The 15,332-nt window shown below is 40.4% G+C and overlaps 1 protein-coding gene across 1 annotated transcript in view; it reads right to left on the bottom strand.

Annotated features, from left to right (window-relative positions):
* The window catches only part of LOC147166394 (cadherin-24-like), a 31,504-nt gene that overhangs the window by 12,651 nt on the left and 3,521 nt on the right, over positions 1–15,332 (bottom strand). The window contains exons 2-3 of the mRNA XM_086088772.1: positions 8,902–9,340; positions 1,411–1,705 (exon numbers count right to left, since the gene is read on the bottom strand). Of these exons, the coding sequence (XP_085944898.1) occupies positions 1,411–1,705; positions 8,902–9,243 (637 nt within the window). The 5' untranslated portion in view covers positions 9,244–9,340. The remainder of the gene's footprint in view (positions 1–1,410; positions 1,706–8,901; positions 9,341–15,332) is intronic.

Raw genomic sequence — 15,332 nt, 5'->3', positions numbered from 1 at the left:
CCAATGCGATACCGATTTTTGACAGAAAAAAATACAGTTTGCCGATTCATCTGTTGATTATTTAAAAAATATATTTGATGCATAAATTTATCTCCCCACCCAATTCCTTTTCAATGTGGTATTAATGACAAGTCCATCGTATGACCTTATCAACAAATTTTAATGAAGTATACAAGGTTATTGTATAGATTTATTTATGTGTCAATAATAAAACCATTCTTACTTGTTTACAACTGCTGTAAAGCATTAACCATTTATTTTAGATATTTGTATCTTGTGTTTTCACAAGTCTTGGCTCTTGTTGTGCTAACCTAGGACCTTGGGGATTGTATTTCGTGTCATGTGATGTGGAAGTGTGTGTTAAGACAAAAAAATAATCATCCTTGGATGTTTGCATCCTTGAATTTTGAGAAAAGAAAGTCTTTGAATTCTCGAAATATCAACTTTAAAAATAACTTGGAAGGACAATGACAAAATAAAACAATAAGAACGTGAAATAAGAATAAAATAAAATAAAATAATAGCAACTGGAAAAAAACCCCCATTAAGAACTAATACTGACTGTTCCTGTGCGTTTTCGCCTCTTGGGGGCAGTATGGTGCCGTGTATCCATGGTGTACACACTTAAAGTGAGTACAAAAGAACGTTACTTGACTGGAGTCCGATTGAATTCTATTAAAATAAAATAAAAATCACACATTGGGGAAAAAATTGTGCCTTTGCGTAGGCTTATATTACCTGCGGGTATGTCTTCCCACAGCATTTATGTGTAAATATTCGTTATTTGAGGTAAAAAGACTCCCGAAGTCGATGCTAACTTCCTGTTAGCATTTGAATGGGATCCTCCCTTCGCTTTTAGCATTAGCGCTAGGCTAGCGATGATTTAAAAACGAAGTTTGTTTTGCATTTAAATATACATTGGATGCAATTCTTATCGTCAAGTGTTTACTTTTACAGTCAACTCCAACTGGGGTGTCATTAAACAGCTTAAAAGACGCTTAGGGACAATAGACGCTACATACTTGCTAGTTGCTAATGGTACGCAGGCAAAATGGTGCATTCAGGGTACCTTCACAGCGTCGGAAAATGTGGTTTTCTTCGATGATTATGTTTTAAGGGGAAAATAATCAATCGATCAATCAGTCAAACTTTATTTATATAGCACCTTTCATACATTAAAACACAACTCAAGGTGCTGAACAATTAAAATATCCATAGTACATTTGGCCCAATTGGCGGAGTGTTTTGGCCTGTGTTTGAAGTGCAATAATCAGCCGATTATAACCTGCGGCCAATTAATCAGTCAGGCCCTAGTCTCAATAATTGGACAGTAAAGAGTCGAGTAGAAAGAGGACTTTTGCTCACTCAACCAAAATGAACAACAGACAGATTTGCGTCTGCGTACTGTACCTATGTTGGCCATCTCGGGCACAGTGGCGATATAGGGCTCGCCGGAGAAGATGGGCGGGTTGTCGTTGATGTCCTGCACTCTGATGATGAACTGCGAGGACGGCTCCAGGGCGCGGCCCGTCAGGCGGTCCGTGGCGGTGGCGGTGAGGCGGTACTGGTCCTTCTCCTCGCGGTCCAGAGACTTGGTGACGTGGATGTTGCCCGTGTCGCTGTCGATGACAAACACCGAGCCCACTCCTTCGCCCTCCAGCGTGTACTTGGTGTGCCCGTCCCCTCGGTCCATGTCCGTGTGCAGCTGGTGGGCCAAAGACAAACAAACAGCCTTAGCATCGGGGGCTAATTGACATTCACATTCATTTGACTGGCAAAGGCAAGGGCAAAAATATTCATATTGTGGTATAAAATATCCATATAGTGTGTCTGTTGCTGTTGTTTTTTTTCCACCCTCATTAGTTCCATGCAGTTCTTCAATTGTTAATATTATTGTGGAAATGATAACCTCTCTTATTGAAGTCAGGGTATTTATACATAGCAGGTTTTTTTTGGGGGGGGGGGCACCCTCCCATTCTTGGAGCCTTTTGGGCATTCAAAACAATATGAGGATATTCTCTTTTTGTAGTTACACAACGGGGCAAAGTGACCTTAACTCTCTGGAGTTGAATCATTAATTACCGTAACATTATGGCTAATTTCCATTATCCCAATGAAGGCGTTTTGTATTATATGTTAGCTTTAAGCTAGCATAAATTCGTTTTGTCGTATGGTTAGTATGAATGATCATTCTTATGCTGGTTTCCCTTTCACTGCTTCCCACTCTCCAATCATTGGTTAATAAACAGTAATCAGGGAAAAACATGCAAAATTAAAATCTGATTAGTCGATGAATCGATTCTAAAAATATTCGATAATGACAGCACTAGTTAAATATTAAAAAAAGGTTACAATTCGACCCAAAACATTATGTAAATGTGAAAAAAAGCGTGATGAGCTCGTTCAGTCAATGAGCAACCGACGGTACCACGTGTTTGTGCGCGCATGTGTGTGTATGCGGCGCTAATGGGAGCGTACTGATGCGCGCAGCTCGTTAACTCGACCCAAGCACACAAGCCAGAGGAGTTCTGGTCAATGCGGACCCTCCACAACATCCTACGTGTACCCAACGACAAATTCTCCAACCATCTGCTCACTTTTCCCAACATCCAAAGTGAGGATGTTCGTCATATGGAACAAGACTGGACATGCGGCGAAGTGACCTGTCTGAGGGTCGCCTGAGAAATAATTGTAGTGAACAGCAGCTGGGAGCTGAGAATTCAGGTGGAAAGTACTTTTTTTTGGTGTGTTTTTTTTAGCTATATACTTGACAGAGTTTATCAATAAATTGTACAAACAAAGAAAAAACAAAGAAATTGCCGGTGATAAAAGTTTTTCAGTTTCTTCCATTTTTTTCAATCCGCAAATTTTCAATCAAGAGTTTATGTCAATTATTAACAAATATGTCACCTTTATGCTAGTGATACTTTTCATGTAAAATGTTGATATAAAATGTATTTCTAAAAACCAAAGAATTTGTCACTTCTCTACCTGTTAAAACATTACTTTTCAAAAGAAACTGTAAAAAAGTAGGAAAGAAATGCGAAAATGTAATAGAATTTTTTTTCTAAGAACTCTTTTTTGCCTAGCAACCATAACATATTCCACTAATATGAAGGAAAAAAAAGCTTGGTGAAGAAAACCATTTTTGTGATTTGCAAAAATTCAAACATTTCTCCCACATAGTGTGCGTGATTTTTATGCAAATTTAATGAATAATTATTTTTCATGTAAAATGAGAACGGATACAATACTTCTCACCCAAAAGCTAAGTTACCCAAAATGGCACTTTTTAAATGAGCCTTTCATGCAAATATGAAAAAAAAGAATGTATGTTGCATGGCAAGTTTGCAAGGCAAAGACACGAGTGTGAGTGGGTGTGTGTTTGTGTGTGCGTGCGTGCGTGCGTGCAAAGATGGCGAGGCCGCAAAGAGATTAGTCAGCTGCTGAGCTTTCTGACCAGGAACCGTGGCCATCCTTCCACCCTGGGGCCACATACGCTCATCGTAATCTCACCAGTCTTACTCACAAGCCTGCACATATTTACTCTCACATTATGAGCTTATCATCATGTAACTACAACTGCAATCTAAAATGCGCAGAGACCTTCCGACAAGCCCGAACAATCCGAAATATTAGCATCCGGCTCATTGGGTGACGCTGTTCCACTCCAATCCTGTAAGTGGCAGTAATGAGTTTAACTTAAAAAAATATTTATATATTTTTTTCCACTTTTTCCTTTGTCCTCGTCACAGTCAAGTCGTCCTCGTCACTGTCAAGTCACCCACGCTCTGAAAAGTCGCCCACGCTCTGCCAAGTCATCCTGTCCAGTCTTGGCGACCAGTCTACTCTTGTCCAATCCAGTCTTGGCGACCAGTCTACTCTTGCCCAATCCAGTCTTGGCGACCAGTCTACTCTTGTCCAATCCAGTTTTGGCGACCAGTCTACTCTTGTCCAATCCAATCTTGGCGACCAGTCTACTCTGGTCCAATCCAGTCTTGGCGACCAGTCTACTCTTGCCCAATCCAGTCTTGGCGACCAGTCTACTCTTGTCCAATCCAGTTTTGGCGACCAGTCTACTCTTGTCCAATCCAATCTTGGCGACCAGTCTACTCTGGTCCACTCCAGTTTTGGCGACCAGTCTACTCTTGTCCAATCCAGTCTTGGCGACCAGTCTACTCTGGTCCAATCCAGTTTTGGCAACCAGTCTACTCTGGTCCAATCCAGTTTTGGCGACCAGTCTACTCTTGTCCAATCCAATCTTGGTGACCAGTCTACTCTGGTCCAATCCAGTTTTGGCGACCAGTCTACTCTTGTCCAATCCAGTCTTGGCGACCAGCCTAGTCTCGTCCAATCCAGGTTTGGCGACCAGCCTAGTCTCGTCCAATCCAGTCACGTCAATAAAGTTCCTCACATTGCCTTTCATTCCTGTCTCCCAGCCGTGTTTCCCCGCATTTGGGTCCACCATCTTGCAACCAATCGCACCCCTCATGACACGCTTTGCGTTACATGTTAGCATTGAGCTAGTGAATTTTCGTCATGATACACATTTCATCCAAATTATACGGTTTGGTAGACCATTTTGGCACTTATATATGGAACTCACTTTTGAGAGAATGATTAACACACTGTTATTGAAAGTGTGCACTGACGTTGCGTCAAAGTGTCCTGAAAAGGTACAATTAAATATCTGCAGAAATGTGAGGGAAGTACTCACTTTTTTTTGTGCATGTGTGCAGGTGTCCCTAATGAAGAGGCCAGTGAGTGTGTATATGAAGCACGCCTGCATGCAGTCGACAGGGTTGAATATAAGCCCAAAGTACATCTGTGCTGGCGGATAACGTTGCGGATTAAATAAAAAAAAAAGTCATAATAGCGCACCCAACACCCCACAGTTTGCTCGATAAGCGATATTTTATTTTTTTTATTCATCCCCCCATTGCCTTCGTTTCTTCCTCAAAGCTACCACGCATTGTGTGTGTGTGCACGCGTATGTGCGTGCCATCCCATCACCCCCTCCTGGGCTGAGTGTAATTGTTGTCTCAGTCCTGCTGTGCTTCAGTCAGAGTGAAAAGGATGGAGGAATGTCTTTTTTCCCCGCCTGGCAAGCAAAGCGGCAAAAGCACAATGATCAGCCGCCACCTTCCTGCCGCCTCCCGCTGCAAAGGTGGAGACACCACTTTTTGGCCTCACCGAATTTCAGCAGTGCTAGAATACAAACGCAGTGGCGCCTTGACGTAAGAGTTGAATTTGTTCCGTGACCACATTTGTAACTCAAAGTATCACAAATCAATGTTCCCCATTGAAATGAAGGGAAGGCCTTTCATCTATTCTAAGCCTGTTTTTGAAAAATGGAGGAAAATGTAATTGGCGCTAAAAATTCACTTTTACTTTTGTACCTACAAGTACATGTCAGATACTCGAGTATTGAAGTTGAATCAGTGCTTTAGTTGATTACGCAAGTATTTATACTAAAGTACTTTTGCCACCTCTGATTTTCAGCCAAACAACCCGAGCCGCAAGGAGAACCGAGGCTTTATTTCAACACGCCGCCCTGGCTTTATTGCGCAAATATGGAAGTAGCATTCCCCTGATTGCTTTAGCGCCGCTCGCCGACTGTATCAATAACAAGCAGAGCGGGATATTAAACATTTATGAGGAGTACGCCGCACGGCTAAGAAACCAATCCAGGCTGTCATTGTAAAGTATATTGTGCCGCCTCCGAAGCGGCTGGCAGCGCTCCCCTGTTAGCGTTACGCCTCGCCACTTTGACTCGCCGCTTGCGCTGACATTAAAGCGAAAGCTGTGAAACGCCACAAGTGGGGGGGGGGGGGGGGGGCTCCCGTGGGGCAGCGTGCTCCAGGTGGGCATCTGGGGCACTTTGCTAAGGGTGAAGGGTCAGAGGATTTCAGCCGAGTCAGAGGACAGCGCATGTGAAGTTGGATTAAAACAAAAGGTTTGTATCTTATAGGCTAAAAATTGAATGAAAGTCATCAGTGGAGAGACGTCAAACTTGGCTGCCATGCTCGTAATAACGAAAAGAAGACATTTTCATGATTTTGTCTGTTCGGTTTACGCTTCAAATTCGTTAATCGGACAAAATGTGTTGTCTTCGGGACCCTAAAATGGCCGCTTCAAACCAAAATGGCCGACTTCCTGTGTCTTTTCAGGCATGGCCTCAGACATTTTTTGTGGCTCTACTCGCAAAAGACACATCAACCAAATTTCTCGTTTTAAGTGGAACGAGCTTCTGGGGGCAGTTGGGTTTCTTTTGGTAGCAATCGGACAAAATGTGTTGTCTTTGGGGACACAAAAATGGCCGCTTTAAACCAAAATGGCTGACTTCCTGTTTCTTTTCAGGCACGGCATCGCAGACCTCACCAACCACATTTCTTGTTTGAAGTGGAACTAACTTCTTGGGACAAATGTTTTTTTTATTTTATTTTTTTTTAAGTTTCAGTTTCAATCTTTGTTGCCATGTTCTTTTTTTGTGTGCCTGTGCCCACACGTAATGACAAAAATTCAGTCTTTGTAAATAAGCTTTGTCCGTCTATCTTCGTATGTGAGGTTCCAATTTAGTAGAAATTGGACAGACTCACTCAACATTACCCCCCCCCCCCCCCCCCCAACTGATTGGTGTTCTGTCTGACTTGTAAGGTTTTGTTCGCACCTGTACTCGTCATCCTGTTCCCTTGTGTCATCCAATTATCTCTTGTCCAGGTGTCTCTCGTTGTCTCGTCAGTTGGCTTGTCGCTGTCACCACTGGTGTTTTCTTTGTTACTTTGATTTTTTTGGTCTTTTCAGATCTTTGTTTATTTAGAGTTACCCCTCTTAGTGTTTTTGTAAAATAAATTATGTTTCGTAGTACATGCTTCCCTGCCTCCCTGCATTTGGGTCCTCCACTCCGTTTTCGTGACAGAGTCAACTTCAACCGCGACAGAACCGAACTCTAAAATGGCAGCTTCAAACCAAAATGGCCGCCATTTGTGTCTTTTTCGGCATGGCTTCTTGAGGCTTGTTTGTAGGTCAATTTGTGACGGACGTGCCTACCAAAATTTCAAGTGGCTAAGTGAAGTTAGCATCAGGACCAGACTTTTTTTTTTTAATTGATCTTTGTTTCATACTTTATTGGGCGAGTCATCACACGTTGTTGCCATGCATGCTTCGACCACACAAGTACTGTTTTTGGCAACTCAGTGCTGTGGTTCAAATTTGGTAACATTTGGTCAAAATCTTTACAAAATCTTCAAGACAAGTTCAATTTTTAAGAAGGCGTTAGCGAAAAGGCCAAAAGTGATACTAAAAGAGCCACTTCAAATCAAAATGGCCGACTCCCTTTTGTCTCTTTGGGCATGGCTTCTTGAGACTTGTGACAGACATGATTTGCAAACTTCATATTGTTATTTGAAACTGGCTTTGGGGGTCTGAATTTTAAAAATGGCGGTGTGCATCTTTTCAGGGTTGGTCATATTGTCTATCCGACTGTCAGAGCAGATTGATTGCATGTATAGCTTCCCCCTGTGATTATTTTCTAGGTGTGACATTCACCACAAACACAATTTTTGGAAACGCTCTGGCCTTGTGGTTATGAGTTTCCTGTTTTATGGAAAGTCATCAAACTTTGCAAGTTTGTCTTTGAAGGACACCTTGAAATGACCAAAATAACCCTAAAATGTCCACTGCAAACTAAAATGTTTTTTTTTCGGGCTCGGTCCCTTGAGACTCTTGAGATGAATTTCATGTTGCCGAGTGAAACTTGCTTTAGAACCAGGCGGCATTGAGCACCTCAGGCAGGAACGAGACTTAGAAACGAACAACAAAGAAAATCCAACCTCCTGAAACTAGTTTCAAGGCGCCCTCTGACCTATGTTTGACTTCTGTTCCTTATGTTTAAGTATATATATATCATCATTCTTACGCTGTTTCAAGATTCCCTCATGACAGGTTTATGTTTTGGTGGGAAGATGTGCTAATGTGATGGTTACACAAACAGTTCTCAGTACTGTTTCAAGAGCCCTCTTGAACACTGTTAGAAGTTTCAAGGTAGACTACGGTATCAGAAAGTCACAGTTTAAAAAAAACAACAGCAGTATGAAGTGTAGTTTTTTTGTATATCTTTTGTTATTGTGTGCATGAAACTTGAAAGTATTTGATCTATTACAGGAGTGGTCTGGTATGTTTTTAGCCCCAGGTGCTAGCTAGCTAGCTCCCTAGCAAGCCCCCATGGTGCTCGTTTACTAGCTAGCTCGCTAGCACCAGGGGCTAAAGCCAAACTGTGGCAGGGTTTTTACTTTCTGGACCTGGATTTGCCACCTCTGGTGTATTTTAACTCATTCACTGCCATTGACGGCTATAGGCGTAAAAAATTCATTTGAACTATTTCTAGTCGTTTAACACTTTTTCCACTTTTGTTAATAAGGGTATGAAACCTAAAAACAAAAACAAATTACATTTAGAACAGATATAAAATTACTGATTAATTGTGAGTTAATTATTGAAGCCATGTGATTAATTACAATTTAAAAAATGTAATCGCCTAACGCAATTAAAAAAAAGAAAAAATGAAAAGATTATTAAAAATTAGGGGCGTCAGGCGATTAAAATTTTAAATGGCATTAATTGCATGACTTCACTAGTTACCTCGCAATTAATCAAAACTTTTATATCTCTTCTAAATGTTCAATTAAAAAAAATCGAGGTTTTCACCACTTTTGTTAACAAAAGTGGGAAAAAATGTTAAACTAATAGAAACAGTTCAAATTAATTTTTAACGTCTATAGCCGTCAATGGCAGTGAATGAGTTAATGTCAAAAATTTGCCTCAAAAGTGTATAAAGAGAAAGAAAACCAAAACCTTGTGTAGAACTTCATGCTAGTTGACAGTCATTTTGGTTCCACTTACCCGTCCGATGAGCACAGGTTCAGGGCCTCGGTACTCCTCAATGACGAAGAACTGGTTCCACAGCCAGCTCCTCTTCCGGCGAGAACCTGGCCGCCTGGTTCCTTGCAGACTTGCGCCGTCCGACTCTGAACTCTCCCGGCCCGTCTCGGAGCTTAACTGGAGAGCGGTGGACCCCTCTTCAATTAGCCCTTCACCTTCTCCACGAGTCGTCCGCTGGGTCACGGTTAGTCCGGCGCTAGGTTTAGCCGCTAAGTCCGAAGATGGACGAAGTCTTGGCAGATCTTGCGAAGTGACACGGCCGGCGCACATGCAGAGAAGAAGGAGGACGACGTGTCCTCTCATCGCTGAGATCTCAGTGGACGAGCGGTGAGGAGATGATCAGCGGCGCGATGTTGACGTCCATCTTCATCATGCTACACTGGATCATGTCCTGCAAACTCTGTCAGGAAAGTTTCTGATTCAGACCAGGGTTACAATTTGAGATGTCCCGATCTCGATCAAGTGATCGTTAATCGGTCCGGAGTACATCATTTTCAGTTCAATTGGGGGGAAAGATCGGGGTTTAAAAAAAACAAAAAAGTTTATTTATGTATTTATTTTTTAATAGTTAGTTTATTTAGTTTGCAGAGTGGGTTTGATAGTTTTTATTTGTTTTAACTTTTTAATGCTTTGTTTAGTTTAGTTTTTATTAGTTTTAGTATTAGTCCCCCCCCCCATTTTTTAAATTGTGTGTATTTTTTGTGGACTGTGTATTTTTTTTAAATCAGATAAATATTGTACAGTAAAAACTAAACACAATTATTATTATTTTATTATCTACAAATAAACAGTATACAATAACAGTCCACAGAACATTTATTGGTTAGCCATCGGTATAACTCTAGTTTTAGTTTTTAATTTGTATTTAATTTCATGAACAATTTTTTTTTTAAGGGGAAGTCACCCCCCACCCCCCCAAAAAAAATATATATATTGGCAATAATATGTTATATGTGACTTCACTAGTCTAAACATGACATTCTGATTAATATTACTTCCCCTTTAAAAAACATTTTTGTTCATGAAATTAAATACAAATTAAAAACTAAAACTAGCGTTATACCAATGGCTAACTGATAAATGTTCTGTGGACTGTTATACAGTACCTGTATTTTATTTTATTTGTGGATGGTTGTTAAAATAAAAATTGTGTTTAGTTTTTACTATACAATATTTATCTGATTTAAAAAAATATACAGTCCACAAGAAATACACACAATAAAAAAAATGGGGGGGGGGGAACTAATACTAAAACTAATAAAAAACAAAACTAAACAAAGCATTACAAAAAAATTACAACAAATAAAAACTGTCAAACCCACTCTGCAAACAAAATAAACTAACTCTATTAAAAAATAAATAAATAACTAAGCTAAACTTTTTTGTTTTAATATTCCACAAATGTAATATTAATCATGAATGTCATGTTTAGACTAGCGAGGTCACATATAACATATTATTGTCAAGAAATGTTTAAGGTTGACTTCCACTTTAAATTTTTTGCTATTTTGTTACTTTTTGTTAACTAAAATGACCAGGATTCAGACGCCTTTTTTTTTTTTTAGAAATGTCTTACAAGAATACATGCTCAACAAAGCATCCCCTCTACGTCCTTGTTCCTCGGACTCATATCATCGCAAAAAGATTCTGACACCCTGACCGAAATACCAAAGAGCACAGAGCAGAGAACTGTAACAAGCAAGACATTCACTAAGCACCTTGCTGCTATCTTGAAGTTTCGCAGAGGAGAGGAGACACTTTTATTATCTACCGACCAAGACGGGGGAAAAGGTCGCTCTTATCATTTCAAAGGACATGTTTTCAGAAGGCTTCCCATTCATTCACAAGTGTAAAAGTTAAGAGAAGAAGAACATTTACATAGCTGACTTTAGCAATTTTGACCATTACAATCACAGGAGAGAAGACATAATTAGTTCATTAACCTTATGGGCTCTCGATTGGCCATTTCAACCGTTTTAGCTGTGTTAACACAAATGTGATGAAAGTTCTATGGGTGGATTTTTTTTTTTTGGTGTCTGATTTTGTCATTTCCAACTTCAGCTCTCAGCTCTCAAAATATCAATAATTTACCGTTCAAAATGTACCTTTTGGATCTTTTGCAGCTGTAATGTTTAATTCCTTGTTGTTTACATGATTTAAACATACTATTTGGGGAAATGGGCTGCATTCTACACGCAACACAAATAAAAAAAAATTCTCTAACAGATGATATATTTATCAGCTTTTTTTGATAAGGAAGCAAATTCGTGTAATATTCTTAGTTTCCGAAAGAGGCCTTAATGGCTTACTGCACTCTAGTGGAACAAATGAATGACGCAATTTAGAAGGAGAAGAGATGACCATGGAGGACCATTACATTTTAATTAAGAAGTGGAAGCCCTCTCTGCTGGCTGGAAAAAGACAATACTATTAGCAATATAAGAAAACATGTTGGAAGAACTTCAAAATTGAATTGGAAGGGTTAAAAATACAAATAAATGGATATTGCATACCAATGTTATAAACTTTGTGCAGTAAAAAAAAAAAAAAAAAAAAAAAGCACTAACAAGCTGAAAGGGTAATAAAATCCAACCTGAGCCCTTTTTCATATAAGGTTTGCAAACAATAGGCGCTGCTACTTCCGGGTGTCGGAACGCGGGTGACCTCCGATGGCCTGACCTGAAAGCGTGACAAAAACTTGCTGTGCTAGTGGTTGTGCCGCCACATCTACTTTGAACTTTATTTCTTCATTTCTGCGCCTGGAGGAAAACTGGTTTTGCAGTAAGACAGCAAAAACAGTACAGTACATGCAAAAAGAGCGAGGGGAGGTGTGGGGTCATGAGTATAATGAAGGCAATCGGGGACAGGGTGGACACCAATAATATATTCAAAACCCAACGGGAGATACAAATGTTAAAAAAGTGCATCCATAAAATTAGTAAAATGATCTCTCAACAAGCAAGCGGCAAGTAACTTAAAAGTTTGTTCAGAACTTTTTAATTGGTGCCCTGACCCGGATATGAAAGATGCAGGTTTTTGAGTTATAGTTATAAGTTATTTTCCACACTCATAGCATTTGCTCTGCTGGCTGTAAAAACATGGTGGACCAGACCAATAAGTGTGTTAGGATGATTGACTTGTGTGGTGATTTTTACAATTGGAACGCCACTTTGAAGCGGAAAATATTCACAATTGTGACTTTTGATCCTGGACAGCAAGTCAAAACAAAAACAAGAAGAGCGATGTATATTCATTTAAAATTATCATTATTATTATTTTTATGATTATTATTATTGTATTTCAAATATGGTATTATATTGTCATATTATTATTAACATTTTTCAATTATTTTTTACTATACTATACTATTTAATATATTAAAACCATTTTATTTAATGATTTTTTTTTTTAAAAATGTCACTTTATTGTATCATCGACAAAGGTGCAGTAATTTTTTCCTCCACTTTTTTTTCTTCTTTACAGTACGAGCATGACAAGTTAACAGAAGAGGGAAACCATTTTGTGTGCCATGATGTTTTTTTATCAAAACGGGTACTGTAAATAATTGATGGTGAAAATTATTTGATGCTTTTCACTTTTGTATTGAAGCACTGTACTTTTTTCTTCGACTTTGAGTTTTGTTTTGTTTTTTAACATTTTTTACATAAGTAGGCCTATCTACAACATAATGGGGGCAGGTGAGTGTGCGTGTATGTGTGCGGGTGGGTCGGTGGGTTGCTGTACTCCTCGGCGCTTTTTTTTTTTTAAATCTATGTTTTAATCTATTTATTGAGGCTGTGAACAATGATGTAAAGACAAAAAAAAATAAAAACCGCAAAAATAAGAAAAACAGCATTGCTCATTTGCATACGGTTGCATCACATGCAGTTAAAGTGCATTAGGCGCGTCCAGGGCCATGTGCGAGAATTCATTACCCACTCTGTGAATCGTGTTTTCAGACCACAGGCGTACAATGCTCCATAAAATAAAAGGCCCATTTGGTTCCGCTAGTGTTTGAGAGGGACTTAACCCGAACACTGTCGCATACAGAAAAGCGCCCATACCCGCCGCCTACAACTTTTTCCAAAGCTACGCCATGTTTTAATGTACCACAAAATGGCTGTTGTGACATACCTGTTTATAAAGCCGGCTTTTAAACGAGTATGTGAACTGGTTGAGTGCAATTTTTCCCACTCTTTATTGAGCCAACAACATTAGAAAAATCCATGTTCTCGTACGGATTCCAAAAGAACGGAAAAGTTCAACAAACTTTTTCGACTGCAGGTGAAAACAAGACTAGACTACTTTTTTTTTGCAGGTTTTGGACTGAATCAGTGGAAATCACTAAAATATTCTTTTGTTTACAGAAAACAAATACATTTATCCAGAGGTGGCAAATCAACGTCCAGAAAGTAAAAACCCTGCCACAGTTTGGCTTTAGCTTCAGGTGCTAGTTAGCTATCTTCCTAGCTAGCTCCCATGGTGCTCGTTTACTTGCTAGGGGGCTAGCTAGCTAGCTAGCACCAGGGGCTAAAGCCAAACTGTGGCAGGGTTTTTACTTTCTGAATGTAGATTTGCCGCCCTTTGAATTTTATAGCACAGCCAAATGTGTCCTCCAGTTAGCATCGCTGCCAACGACACTGCCTTTAGATGACTGATGATGACCTCACTAAAGATGGCCTCCTGCTGCCTCAGCCTTCCCTTAAGATATCATCATCAATGACACGACCTCATCACGTTCTCATCCCCCCCCCAAAAAACCTGACGTGACTGCTTCCTTTTCCGTGTTGGGACGCATCACCTGAAACCACCCGCACTTCCCCCCCGCATCCCATTTTGCTGGCATCTGTTATCTCCTTTTTGCACGCACGCACGCATGGCAGGCTCTCAGGCATTATAAACACACGCACACGCATGTGCAAACAGATCTGGTTAAAGTCGTGTGTGTCGGATTCAAATGCTCAAATTCCGCCACGTGCGTGCGTGATCAATGCGGCGGCTAAAACGTGGCGCGAATAATGACGGCGACTAAACAAATGCGCTTTGATCCATTTACATGCAAATGAGCCCCGAGCCGCTTTTTGATGACGCCGTAAAACAGCAACACAACATTGTCACGGCAGTTAAAGCAGCGCCACGTAATAACTTGTGGCTCAATTAACCGGAGCAAAGTGATGCGATGCCATATTGTTAAAGGGGAGGGGGGGGACGTGCGCTCGTTGGTCGCCGTGTTCAATCACAGACTTTTGGCTCACCTGTCAGGGCCAACTCCGCTGTTGCGTTAGCAGTTAGCACTAGCGTCAGAGTTGTGTGCCGTAAACCGAGCACATTTATAAAGTAGACAAGCTCTGCAGAAGTTCCTTTTTATAAGTTTTGTTTTGTTTTGGTATCATTTGGACTAATTTGGGCCAAATATAAATAAATATTTTTGTGTGTGTGTGTGTGTGTGGGGGGGGGGGGGGGGGGGGGAATATCCAGAGAAAAAAAGTCCAAAATTTGCCACTTTATAAAGTGGCAAAATTACGAGAATAAAACTCGTACATTTGCGACTTAATAAAGTGGCAAATTTTCAAGTTTATAAAGTTTGGAATATTACCCCTAATATATATATATATATATATATATACACATGGCCCTAATACGCCATCAGATTTGGACAGATTTGAAGCCGTCATTTGTCATTTGCAGTTTTTCTAAGCACCAATCAACATTGGAGCAGCGTTGCAAAATTGCCGAAAGGCAAGAAGTTGCTCTGTTCCTGACTGCAGCAGTTCCAGAAGCTTTATTGTAGTAGACAATTAAAGTAGGCTAAACATGAGACCAGCTGGAAGCATGGTCTAAGTTGTGGTGCAAGTGGCGTAACGTGATTTTAGTGAGACTCTGAGCTCCGCAGATACGTGCGGCGGATCTCATTTGACGCCAGAGAACGTCAAACCCTCTGAACCAACGTGTCGATGTCCTGCATGGACTCCAGCCATGTAGGCTGTGCACCTCTCCTGCGCCGATTTGATCAGGTTTGGAGAAATTAGCCTTGGACAAGCGTCATATGTTTTGAATTATGGAGCCGTGTGACGGCCACAAAGCTTCCCAAACGGCCGCTGAGCTGCAGCCAGAAACAGAAAAAAATTTTAACGGGGAAATGTCGAGGTCGTAACTTAACCCTGTTACTGAGTTTGTCAGCTCGCCGGAATGTGACCCCAGCCTGTGTATATACTCGTGTAGGCTACTGATACCAGTCACCGATACTTAAGGCCAACAAAATCTGACATTGAGTAAGTCCTCCTCAGCAGTAGGTGGCGCTATAATGGGGCAGTTTGACACATCGGCGCGTCATCGTCTGCATCAATTTTATGTGTTCAATGTGTTCAATGAAATTTTATTATATCAAAAGT

This window comes from Leptonotus elevatus, chromosome 11 (genome assembly GCF_054856555.1).
Source record: "Leptonotus elevatus isolate MCC_2025b chromosome 11, RoL_Lele_1.0, whole genome shotgun sequence".
NCBI classification, from domain to species: domain Eukaryota; kingdom Metazoa; phylum Chordata; class Actinopteri; order Syngnathiformes; family Syngnathidae; genus Leptonotus; species Leptonotus elevatus.
Note: the sequence above shows the minus strand (reverse complement) of the source record. Positions and strands in the feature narration are given on the sequence as shown.